The sequence below is a fragment of the Sitophilus oryzae genome, unplaced genomic scaffold (genome assembly GCF_002938485.1).
Source record: "Sitophilus oryzae breed Bouriz unplaced genomic scaffold, Soryzae_2.0 scaffold_172_pilon_pilon, whole genome shotgun sequence".
NCBI classification, from domain to species: domain Eukaryota; kingdom Metazoa; phylum Arthropoda; class Insecta; order Coleoptera; family Curculionidae; genus Sitophilus; species Sitophilus oryzae.
Window position 1 is genome coordinate 6,833,541 of NW_022146424.1, and position 13,128 is coordinate 6,846,668.

The 13,128-nt window shown below is 33.8% G+C and overlaps 1 protein-coding gene across 5 annotated transcripts in view; it reads left to right on the forward strand.

The window, feature by feature from the left end:
- Nucleotides 1-13,128, forward strand: part of LOC115881611 (uncharacterized protein CG3556) — a 53,329-nt gene that overhangs the window by 13,367 nt on the left and 26,834 nt on the right. For 4 of the 5 annotated variants that reach the window (XM_030899163.1, XM_030899164.1, XM_030899160.1 and 1 more), the window contains exon 2: nt 4,044-4,204. In XM_030899163.1, the coding sequence (XP_030755023.1) occupies nt 4,108-4,204 (97 nt within the window). In that variant the 5' untranslated portion in view covers nt 4,044-4,107. Of the gene's footprint in view, nt 1-3,868; nt 3,976-4,043; nt 4,205-13,128 lie in introns of those variants that run through there. The other variant, XM_030899161.1, reaches the window with a different exon arrangement.

The following is a 13,128-nucleotide window of genomic DNA, read 5'->3' on the forward strand; positions in this document are numbered from 1 at the left end:
CCTTACCTAATAACTAATAATAGCACAGATTAGGTATCCTATAAGTATACAGATAAAAATCTTGTCCCTAATTCGTGGTACGAAAATTATTTTTTATGACGATGTGCAAACGAGTCAAATTTCCTGTGCGCAAAAATAAACTCGCGTAAAATAACAATAAACAGCGTAATAGAGAGATATCGCTAAACCGAATAGCGTGCATGGACGTTGCCAGGTGTTATTTCCTTTACGTGAGGTGGTATTAACTCTCTTCATTTATAGTTATCGAACCGGAAAGAATTCTGATCGCGTCGCGTCCGCTACTTAAATTTAACCTAACTTTGAATTTAAAACTTTGAAATTGTTTTGTTTACTAGGTATTTTAAAACTAAAGGGCTAAAGTGCTTATTTCCAGTGCTTTATTGTTCAACGTCTGCTAGTGGGTTTAGGGCAACAAGCAACAAATTCTCTTAGAAGGGCTAAGTCGTCATCTGCTGTAAACCTAAGACTCTTTATAGGTTCTTTAGTATTGGAAGAGGTGGAATCCATATTTTGGGCCATATTTATTTAATTAAAACTAATCCTAGCTACATAAATATCAAATTACCTAATAAAACTAAAGCAATAATTCAAAACAATTCAAATATAACCTAAAATAAAAGATCTCGCCGGCCGGCTCCTGTTGTCAAATACCCGCACATGCCCATTTAAGCAATTTTTAAACGTTATCAGAGGTTATTTAGAAAGAGCGCTTGGTGTAATTGATCCGCAAATTACGTCAGGCGGTAACGTTATTAGCGGGTGTTGCGTTAAAAATTGACTCGCGCATATCGTAACGATATTCGGTTGTAACGATATTCGTAAAGTATTCGGTTTTCCGATATCTCTCTAATAACTGTGCCGGTCAGGCGCTGTGCACAATTTAGAGGCCATAAGTGGGCGTGCTATGTGCGCAAACTAGTCACCTAACTAGTACCCGATTCCGAAAATTGGAACAACGAAAAACAATAAAGAAAAAACTAAAATTATAAAAAATATCAAAGATTATAATCTGTATAATCTGTGATAATAGTTTCTCTAAAATAGCCAATCTATCTATACTAATATATAAAATCCTTAAGTGACTGACATACTGATTCATCAAGATCCTGCTCAAACCACTCAACGTAAGAAGCTCAATTTTGGCATACAGGTTGATTCTAGGGTGTAGATGTTCGATAAGAAGGGATTTTTTGAAATTCCAGTTCCAAGGGGGTGAAACCACCCCTTAAATATTACAATTTTTTTTTATTTAAAAAACGCTTAAACACGTATATTTTATTTTGTTTAAATTAAATTCCAACGAGATGAAACTACCCCTCAAATATTACCAAGTTATATAATAATATCGCCATATTGTTTTTTCTCATGCTGACATAAATGTGAGAAAATGTTATCCAGTTAATGGAAATTCTTGCTCTGCTTTATCATCACCATTACAAATGATTAATTCGAAGCGGACGAAGTTGCTGGTACACGCTAGTTGAAAATAAAATTGTATATTATCAAAATAAATTAATATTTTCTTTAATTTCTATTTAAAGTCTTTGTGGTACAAAATTAAATTTTAAACTGGCATATTAGGGATTTAATATTGTCCTTTTATCGCGTGCACGGCGGAAATAAAATCCTTAATCGCGTCTCGTTAGGACGTGAATCATACACGCTCGTGTTATAAATGGGGTAGTTATTTGATTTAACTCCCCGCTGTATGACTAAATAGATACGACAGTAATGACTAACAAAATTACCAAATTTTACCCATTACAACCATAAACCGATTACAAACAATGTTTCAAAATTTGTTTATTCCGAAATGTATTTTTCTCTCATTAATTTTTTAGTCATTGTACCATAGAACTGTATTCATGCAGTAAGACGGAAGAGACGTCATAGTGTCATAGTAGCCATTTATTTCTTTTGGTTGGATTTTAATTGTTATTACCTCTTACCACTTATCTAATACTCTACATAATTATAATTTGAGAAGATGTTCATAAAAAATTTAAGCACTAGTTGATTAAAACAAGTATACCACTAATATTGCAAATTATAATTTATCCTCTCATAGTATAATAAAATTATATAAGGATTCTTGCCACTTAACTGCTGGTATAGACATTTAATTCTACGCTGTGTTTGTCATAATGTGGATCAACCTGCTCTCACTACCGGTTTCGGAGCCCTACTCCATCATCAGGTGAGCTTGGGCAGATCCACAAAATGACAATCACAGCGCAGAGATAGTTAATTCCGACTTGTCGGAAAGTGTCGGTTAGATATTAAGTCCCGAACGGGAGATAGCGGCCTGCGTGCAATGGTTGTACTTTCGTACCACCGAGGCGCACTATCGATAGTAAAAGGATGGTAAAAGGCTTTTTTTCTGGCAAGCCAAATCTGCCCAATATAAAAAATCTGCCCAAGCTCACCTGATGATGGAGTAGGGCTCCGAAACCAGTAGTGAGAGCAGGTTGATCTTATGACAAAGACAGCGTAGAATTAAATTTCTATATCAGCAATTAAGTGGCAAGAATCCTTATATATGATTTTATTATATACCTATATTGCAAGAAATTTGTTTTCTATTTTATAATTTGGCTTGCCTGAAAAAAAGCCTTTTACCATCCTTTTACTATCGATAGTGCACCTCGGAGGTACGAAAGTACTACCATTGCACGCAGGCCGCTATCTCCCGTTCGGGACTTAATATCTAACCGACATTTTCCGACAAGTCGGAATTAACTATCTCTCCGCTGTGGTTGTCATTTTGTGGATCTGCCCGGAATTTTTACAGATAATGTATCTATGTTGCCGCTATAAGAACAAATACTAAAAATTGGTCAAGTGCGAGTCGGACTCGCGCACGAAGGGTTTCGTACCATTCATTATCTATACAACATTAGACACTATACCTATTATTATAAACTTTTTTTTCGATTTAGCTGAAATTTTGAATGCGCGTATAAGTAATTTAAAAAAAATGAAGAAACACATTACTAAAAATTGTATTAATCAATAATAAATATGTAAAAAGTAAAAATAAATATGTAAAAATATGTAAAAATTAAAAAACAAACGATTAAAAAAAGTCGCCTTGACTAGGATTCGAACCTGCCTTACTACGGCTCCAACGTCATAGCAGCGTAAAGTCCTAACGCTTTAACCACGCGGCCACCGAGGACTTGAAAGATTCTTTGTAAAATTCTTACTTAAAAGATAATGTTTAGTGAAAGTACTTTTTTATTTATAAACATTTATTTAATTCTGTTTTTAGTATTTGTTCTTATAGCGTCAACATAGATACATTATCTGTAAAAATTTCCACTGTCTAACTATAATGGTTCATAAGATAAAGATAGACCTTTGTGACAGACGGACGGACAGACAGCGAAGTTATAGTAATAGGTAATAGCGTTCCCGAAACCAAACCAAACCAAACCCTTTGGGTACGGAACCCTTTTTTACTCTTCAAACCAGTTAAATGATATATACATAGGTGACGCCCTCTACAAGTGGAAGTCGTATTAAAAACAAAATCAAATTTCTCTTCTCAAAAAACTTCCCGACACCAATTTTCATCCAAATATTGACGTTACTTCATAAATTATTTGGAAAAATCGAAATAAAATTGAAATTTCTACACCCTGTATCTCGGAAACGAAGCATTTTAGGTCATACATGTATACGAACTTTTTTACTTATTTTTATCTGCAGAATATGTGCCGAAGTTTCAGAATACAGTTCGGACCACCCTGTATAATCGTCAATAAGCGATCAAGCAAATATTGACTACATTACGAGACCTACAAAAAATTAAGTTTATTATTATCTTAACGTTCATTACCTCCATTTCTATTCCGTACTTTTACGATTCTTTAACGTGCAATGAAGTTTATTATTAAGGTCTATTTTTAGTCAACCCCATAATGACTAACAATCTTCATCAGAATATCTAGGGTAAATTTTAGTTTCGCATGTTTCTATCGCATCGTCGTCTGTTAATGAAATATTGTGCTTTGTTTCAGACATCTACAACAGCAAATTAATTTTAGACCTTGAATGAGAATCGTTTAAGGGAGAAGAAGGAATATGGGTCATCTTGCTCTTGTTCTGGGATTTTCGCTGATTGCTTTTGGATCTTCTCAGGACTTAGATTTGCAAACGTCGATTACTCATGATTATAAAGGTAAGGATATCTATATGAAATTAGAAGTGAGTTTCCAAATAAGTTAGTATTAGCATACAGGTTGGCGCCTCTCATACGCCGCGGAAGCTCCAAGGAGAACGGTAGTTTATATCGAAATGAAATTTTGATAACTTATGTACGTTAACTGAAAGCATTTTATAAAAATATAAAGAATTATACAGGGTGTTCCCAAAAAAAGTTACACATTAAAGTTGTGTTTTTTCTAATGGAACACCCTATATATTAATTGATTTTCGGATTCTAGGAAAATAATAAAGGTGAGTTTTACTCACTTTAACTTTCGATAACAGCTACCTAAATTTTAGTTGACCTTGTATAGCCTGATATTTAATTATTACAGTAACCATCGTGTCTTAAACACTTTTAAAAGCAAGTTACTCTTTTATTTTAAATGGAACACCCAGTATATTTTTCGGGTGTTCAATGGGGAATCTATATATCTTCAAAATATTATTAAGGTTCCTACCCTTCAGACTAGATATTTTAATTTTTATGTATTTGCGTCAGTAGATGTTTATTATTTGAAAAAATCTAGGGTGGCTGTGTGATATAGGTACCTTTTGTTAATTTAACAAAAATTAAAAATTGTTGAGTAAAATACTCAACGGTAATAAAAAGATACACGTTTAAAACATATTTTAATTATTACAGAATTAAAACTAGATATAAACCTATAATTATGTGACAAAAATTAGTTAGATGAAATCAAATGCTCAAAATGCTTCCGTTCCTGTTAACTGCAATAAATGATTGTCTTTTCAAAGGGATCTTTTCATTCTAAAAGGCATATGTGGAGTTTTACCTGCTACAATAATTTCTCTCATGTTGTCGACAATAATAGTTGGGTTTGTCTTGGGTCTTGGTCGACATTTGTAAACACTGTCTTTAACATATCCCCATAAAAAAATCCAGACTAGATAAAATCAGGAGCATTTAAGTATTCTATAGCAAATTGCATTCACCAACTAAATAGAATCGTATCAATTCTCTCTGATGTAGGATAAATTTGCATTTTCAGCAAAGTTCTGAGAATTTTTTGTTTTAACTGACACAAAATGATAACTAGCTGTTAAAGTTGGACTAATTAGACAGCTATGTTGAAGTAACGTCAGACATATCACAGCCACCCTAGATTTTATCAAATAATAAAGATCTACTCAGATCAAATAATGCAAATGAAAATATCTAGGAAAATATTTGTTTGAGGGGTAGGCAACCTTAATAGTATTTTGAAGAGACATTAATTCCCATATCACGAAATAATATACTGGGTGTTCCATTTAAAATAAAAGAGTAACATGCTGTTAAATGCTACCAATCTTCAATATTAATTTTGTCTCACCCTGTATAACTTTTTGAATCAAGTTTTAATTTGATTTAAAGTACAATAGTTAATTTAACTACATATTAGGCTATACCGGGTAAATTCCAATTTAGGTAGCTTTTATTGTAATTTAAAAATTGTTCTTTATTTCTAGAAAATATTAAATATGTCAAAAATCTTACATTTTAGTCATATACTTCTCTTATAAAACTCACCTTTATTTTTCTCCCAGAATCCGAAAATCAATTAATATATAGGGTGTTCCATTATAAAAAACACAACTTTGATATGTAACTTTTTTGGGGACACCCTATAGAACTCCCTATATATTTAAAAATTGCTCTGAATTAACCTACATATGCTCACAAAATTTCATTTCAATACAAACTGTCGTTCTCCTTGGAGCTTCGCCGGCGTATGAGAGGCGCTACCCTGTATGTATACAGATAAAAATCTTGTCCCAATTCGTGGTATGAAAATTGTTTTTTATGACGATGAGCAACTGTGGTATTAGTTTAAGTTATTAAAAAAGCACTTATGTGGTCTACATTTATTTTTATCAGGGATTCAAGTCCTGTAAAACATCTATTTAAATTACAATAGAGAATTATACTAAGGGCTGGCAAAGGTTAGTCTTGGGTCGAGATTTCCGTATGTAAGAAGAGTACAATGCGTTTATTATGTACTGAACAAAGAGAGAACAGTAAACACGTTGCCAAACGTATGAAATAAACCGAGAAACTGTGCACATCGCTAAGAGACGTGGAAGGGGATATAGCAGATTTGTCGCAGTTGACCGGTCGACCCAATCAATACATGATCAATACCTCTGTCAGTACTTAAAGTTCTAGGGAAAGGTGTACGTCATGCGTTCAGCTTCACGATTTAATTACGTCTCGTGATACTGAATTTGTTTATTTATTAACGAGTCGTTGTAATTTTCCCTATAGCTTGAATTTTTTTAAGTGCAAGCTAGAAACACTTGCATTTTTGGTAAAAATAAGTGGAATTGAGTGGGTGTTCGATAGTGGTCGCGCTATTAGAACTCTGAATTCAAAAATCGATATCTCGAAATCTATTAGAAATAATAGGTTGTAGTTTTTTCAAGAATTTTGTTAATATTTCTGCTGTATTTTCTTTGTAGACAGTATGTGAAAATCTTTATCAATAAAAAAATTACACGATTGCTGAAAATTGCTATACTTTAAAAGTAAATGGATGGATTGTTTACAATTTTTGAATGGAAAAAACAACCTTATCGAATTTTTCTTAAGTAAATATATTGTAAAATATCCGATCCTGAAAATAAAAAAAAGTTTCAATATCTAAAGTGGTTTTTGAGTTATGGCCTGTTACGTGTTAAAAAGTTGAGTTTTTAAATTATCGCGATTACTGACGTTTTCTCGTTATAAAAAAATGACACCCTAACGATATCCTTATAATTCCATTTCAGATGCTCAGAAACATGTCTAATGATTTTATCTAGTTATCTCTTGAAAAAAAAGTATTTTAAAAATAAGCGGTTTGTGATCGCGATTTTACTTTACTTGATAGGGAAAGGCGTATCGGCAACGCCGCAACAGCACACCGTCGCGCGTCGGTCGCATTTCTCTCACTCCGACTTAATAAGATCCCTATGCGATTTACTTCCCCACATGTAAATGCCGACCCAAAAGTAACAGTTGCCAGCACGGTATAAAAGAGATATTTTTAAATTAAATGATGGTCAAAATTTAGTACTTTTTAAGTAAAACAGGAAGTTTTCCGATATTCTTTACGTAATTTCCATGAAACTCGCTAAAAAGTTTGGTAAACATTTTATCTTAAGCTCCATACTCACTATGCGCAGATGCATTGTTACGGTGTAAAAGTAAAAGTGTTTTGTTTCTAAATAAAAAAAATTCTAAATAAAGAAAAGTGAATCACATACACTTCAGTTATAACTTTTTATTAACTATTATATTATTTGCTTATACATATGCCCAAGTAGAAAATTCGCCAAAATTCACGGCAGACCTGATAAGCAAAGAGAGAAAGCCAGTCAAAACTGTAGTGAATCTACTAACATTGTAAACTGAATAGGTATGTAAAGCTAATGGGATTGACGGACGAAGCTATATTATGCAGCTACTGTCAATCTGAAGAAGAAACTAACTTGTTCCTCGGCTGTATGTCAAACGTACAGCCTCCCCACGAAAAATATCATTTTTACTCCTAATAAATCAATATACCTACTATTTTATGCTTCCTAGTTTTTATATAAATACAAAACAATATTTGAGCATTTATAAAGTTTAATAAAATGTTAAAAATACCGACTATAACCAACAATTATATTTCTTTTGAAAGCATTTATATGATTAATTTATACAATTAATTAATAATATAAACAATATTTATATATTTGTACAACGATCCTGAAATATGTAATTGAACATAATGCATTACTGTAATTCCCCAATTATATAGAAACGAATATAGCCAATTATCTACGATTATGCATGATTACTTTGTTATTCATAATTAAAATAAAACACTAAATCACCACAATACACCAAAACACTTTTACTTTTACACTGGACGCGCGTTTCGCTAACCATGTTAGCATCATCAGCAGATGATTATAAACTAAAATACAATCTACAATTGGAGCGTTTATATACTCGCTCAGTGGGCACAGAGTGGGCGTGGCAAGATCTAGCCAACCGAGCAGAACCCACCGAGCGTAACAGTTAGATTTCCGCCACTAGAGTAGTAGGAACAAAGAACTTTAAGGAATTGGACCGTTGTCTCTGTTCATACTATCTTTACATTTATTAATTCTGATGCTTTCATATGCATCTAATTGCCTGTAATTTGAGACTTGTTTAAGTTATTAAGATCTATACAATGTTCTTTATCAACAATATGTTCGGCAACGCAAGATTTATCAGGTCTACCATATCTTATCTGAGCTAAATGTTCTTTAAATCTAGTTAATATTGATCTTCTAGTTTGCCCAACATATTTCTGATTACAATCTTTACAAGAAATTTCATAAATACCCGACCTTTCCAGTAGAGGTGTTTTATCCTTTGGATTACCTAATAACTGTTGTAATTTATTATTAGCAGAAAATTAGATGCATATGAAAGCATCAGAATTAATAAATGTAAAGATAGTATGAACAGAGACAACGGTTGAATTCCTTCAAGTTCTTTGTTCCTACTACTCTAGTGGCGGAAATCTAACTGTTACGATCGGTAGGTTCTGACTCGGTTGGCTAGATCTTGCCACGCCCACTCTGTGCCCACTGAGCGAGTATATAAACGCTCCAATTGTAGATTGTATTTTAGTTTATAACACCAAAGCTTGCAACCCTCAACTGTAATATTCATAATTGTTATTTTGTGAAATTTAACTTGCGAGGTTCTGAACGAAGCTTAGTTATAGTGGACGACCAACTTTCTGATGAAGTAAAGATTCTGAGCGGCGTTCGTCAAGGATGTATACTTTCTCCGCTATTGTTTAATTTATCTAGCGAATCAATTTTCCGGGAGGCCTTGACTAGTAGAAAGGAGGGCATCACTATTAATGGGCAGGTCTTAAATAATATGCGGTTCGCGGACGATACCGTCCTTATAGCAGACAACGTGGAGGGTCTGCAAACACTTCTACAAAGACTAAACAACACATTTAGAGTCTATGGCCTGAAAATGAACCTTAAGAAAACTAAATTTATGATAATCACTAAGAGAGAAGATGTCCAAGCCAATGTTCTAATATATGATACACCTATGGAGAGAGTATAAAAATATAAATATCTAGGCAGTTGATTGACCGAAAACTTGGATCAATCAGCAGAAATAAAAGCTCGAATAGAAATAGTCAGAGTGTATGTAAACCTCAAAAAATGTCTCTGCAGTGGAGACATCAACTTAAAGGTTAGATTAAGAATGCTAAGGGGTTACATATTTGCAACTTTACACTATGGTTCAGAGGCTTGGACACTTAAAAAGGCCGAAATGGAAAAGCTTGAGGCATTCGAAAGATGGTGTTATCGGCGCGGCGTATGCTGAGGATTGCATGGTCTGACAAGGTTACAAATATAGAACTGCGATGCAGAATTCAGAAGGACGAAGAGGTGATTAACACCCTTAAAAAGAGAAAACTTGAGTGCTTTGGACACATAATGAGGGGACCTAAATATGCCCTGCTGCGGAACATAATACAAGGGAAGATAAAGGGCAGAAGCAGCCAAAGAAGAAGAAGAACATCATGGCTCAAGAATTTGAGAGAATGGTTTGGAATGACTTCAAACCAGTTATTCAGAGTAGCCGTTAACAAAGTTAGAATTGCCATGATGATTTCCAACCTCCATTAGGAGATGGAACCCGAAGAAGAAGAATGAAGCTTTAGGCGGCAGCCAGGCAGCAGATAAAAAATACTACTCAATCTCAATATCATGAGTAAATAAAAAGTTAGTTTTTCGAAACCGGTTATGATTATTTCTCGTGTTACGCAGCTGCAGTAAGTCCGTTGTCTTTCAAGTGAACCAAGTAAATCGCCTCGACTCCGTTATGTAGCCCGAAAGACGAATGAAAGAAACATCTAGTAAATACACCTAACAAATATTTTTAGTATAAATAAGTTTTTTGTTTGACAGTAAAATTATTTTATGTCGATCGATTATTTGAAGTTTTTTTATTGAATAAAAATTAAAAAAAAATTCTCAAATCATAGAAAACGCTCTATGTAAACGTCCCCTTACGTCCAAGTCATTTTGGACTTTATTTTTGTCATTATTAAAAGCTTCACCTAAATACTCAAAGGTTGTTCTATGGCATTTGAAAGTTTACGGTCTCAAACTTCAATCCGATCGCATTTAAAGTTCGGCCCTTCCGATATTGTTACGTCGAAAGCAGGCCCTTTCCGGAAAGTTCGAGACATTTGAAAGGATGTAATAATAGAGAGTTTGCGATAGTTTCTTTATTGCAAAATTTACTGCAAAGCGTTTTTTTGTGAAATCCAGTTTCGTATTGTAAGGGGGTTATAGTAGGGATGAGCAAAACTACGATTCTCTAATTGCAATCGAAGCTGCGAGTGCGATTTTTAAATCGCTGCGACTGCGACTGTAACCTGTGATTGCGATTTTAATATTTAAATATTGTACTAGGGATATAATTGTCTGTGTATGTACCTATAGCTTAAGGTTGCCAACTTTCAAAATAAAAAATAGAGGATGAGATGGCAAAAAAGAGGCACTTGTGAAATATTTTTGAAACCTCGCCCAAATGTCTACAATTTACCAAAAAGTTATGTCAATGGTATGCTATTGATGGTCTTTTTTACTTTCTTAATAATATTTATACTCAAAACTTGCTAAAATGAAACAAACCATTTTCAACAAAAACTTTTTTTTCAAAACATGAACCAACAATAAGTAAACATAAAATACACACAACCAAACTTATATGGAATCACCTTTTATTTCTGACTAAATTTCTTGCAAGGATAAAAATTGGTATACAACTTTAAGATAAGGCATTTTGTTGTAATTAGACGTGATAATAAAAAATAAACGACTGCTACGATTTATTTTCTTTTGAATTTTGTGTTCAGTAGTAAAATCACGATTGGTCCGGTAATTTTCATTCAATCCAAAAAAATTAAAAAATGCCTTATGTTGGATTAACAGATGTATAGAGGGGAAGAATTATTGCTCTCACAGAATAAGAAATGCTCCAGGGAGACGTAGCAGAGATAGTAGACGTTACCCAGGGTGTTGTATCGAAAACATATGCAAGATACTTGAAATTAGGAACAGACAAGGATAGGCCCATACAAAGTCGTCAAAGAGTTACATCTGAACAACAAGACCGCCTTGTGTGCTAAATTGCTAGAATAAATCCTAATGTTTCTCATCCAGAGCTACAAAGACAACTTCTGGCAGCTACAAGTGTGAACATTTTAGTTGAAACCATAAGAAAACGGCTTCGTGCACGACGGTTTTACAGTAGGGGAGAGTTACGGATCCCACAGTTATCTCGGCAAAATAAAATTGACCAGCTAAATTGATGCCTTCAACATCGAAACTGAACAACTGAGAATTGGCAAAATGTTCTTTTTTCGGATGAGACCAGAATTGGCCTAAGATCAGATAACCATCGAATTCAGGTTCTCAGAGCTCCAGGAAGACGAGCGAGACTTCAGGCTGCCAAATCTGTACCAAGATATAAAGGAGGAACTGTAATGTTCTGGGGAGGTATTATACTAGGAGCAAAAACTCCATTGTTACCACTCCAACAAATTTTAACGGGTCGGAGATATGTTGATTTGGCGCTAGAACCAGTCGTTAGTCTTTGGAGAGCTACAATTGGGGATAATTTTAACTTCTTAGCCATACCAGCAGAGTGACTAGAGAATGTCTTGAAACGGAAAGTGTCATAGTTTTGGACTGGCCTGCCTATTTACCAGATCTAAACCCGATCGAACACTTGTGGAACTAGCTCAAAAGAAGGGTTAGAGCTCGTCGAAACAATCCAGGAAATCTCGCATAGCTTATTGATGCAGCATTAACATAATGGGAAAATATACCCCAAGACAAGGTGGATAATTTAACAAGAAGCATGCCAGCGCGGATAGAAGCTTGCATAAGGGCTAGAGGTGGCAACAAGGAATATTAAAATTATCAATTTTCTTTTTGTTTGTGCTTTTTGGCCATTAAAAATTTAAATCTTAATTTCGTTTCAGAAACCAAAAAAATACCATTTTGTTTATTTTGGGAACTGATTAATTTTTTTTATTCCTATATGGATTATTTTTCATTAAAAGTCATTAGTAAGGACTGAGTTTTATTCATAAACAGAAAATTTTCATACTTCTCAAAAATTATGAAAAATAATAGATGATTCCATATAAGTTTGGTTGTGTGGAGTTAAACATGTTTATAGCTTTCAAAAATATTTCTTTTACATAAGTATTTCTTCGACTTCTTTTCTGTACTACCGAGTGGGAGTAGCGAAAGACACAGATTAACAATTCTTTAAAACATTGTGGCGATACACAAATATTTTTTTAGATTTTGAGTTTAGTATGTAAGAGAGGACTGTCGTCTGGAATAAAGGACGGTTTGGCAACCCTGCTATAGCTTAACAGTTAAAAAAAGTTAAGGTGTCTAGTTGTTTATTTTTTTTTAACATCTGACAATTTGACTCCAAATACCAAATGTGCGGTACCATTGGCTTATTACGCTTAATGCGGTACCATTGGCTTATAGTACCATTGCCGTACCAAATTATTCGTAAAAATGTTTTTTTCTGAATATGCTAATAAGCCACCTTTTCGTTCCATTTGAAAACATTGAGATATGATTCAAAAAATACGTTTTGGGCATTTTTTAATCGGCCAGGACAACACACTAAAAACAACAGACAATTACTTTTTTTCCAAGGATCCTTGATTGAATATTAGTGTTTTAACACAGCCATGGCACTCTAGACTGAAATTTAAAATAGGATTTCTTAAGCGTAATGTCAAAAGTTGACATATGACATGACATTCTATTCAGAGTGTCATTGTTATCGAATAAAGTAGAAAA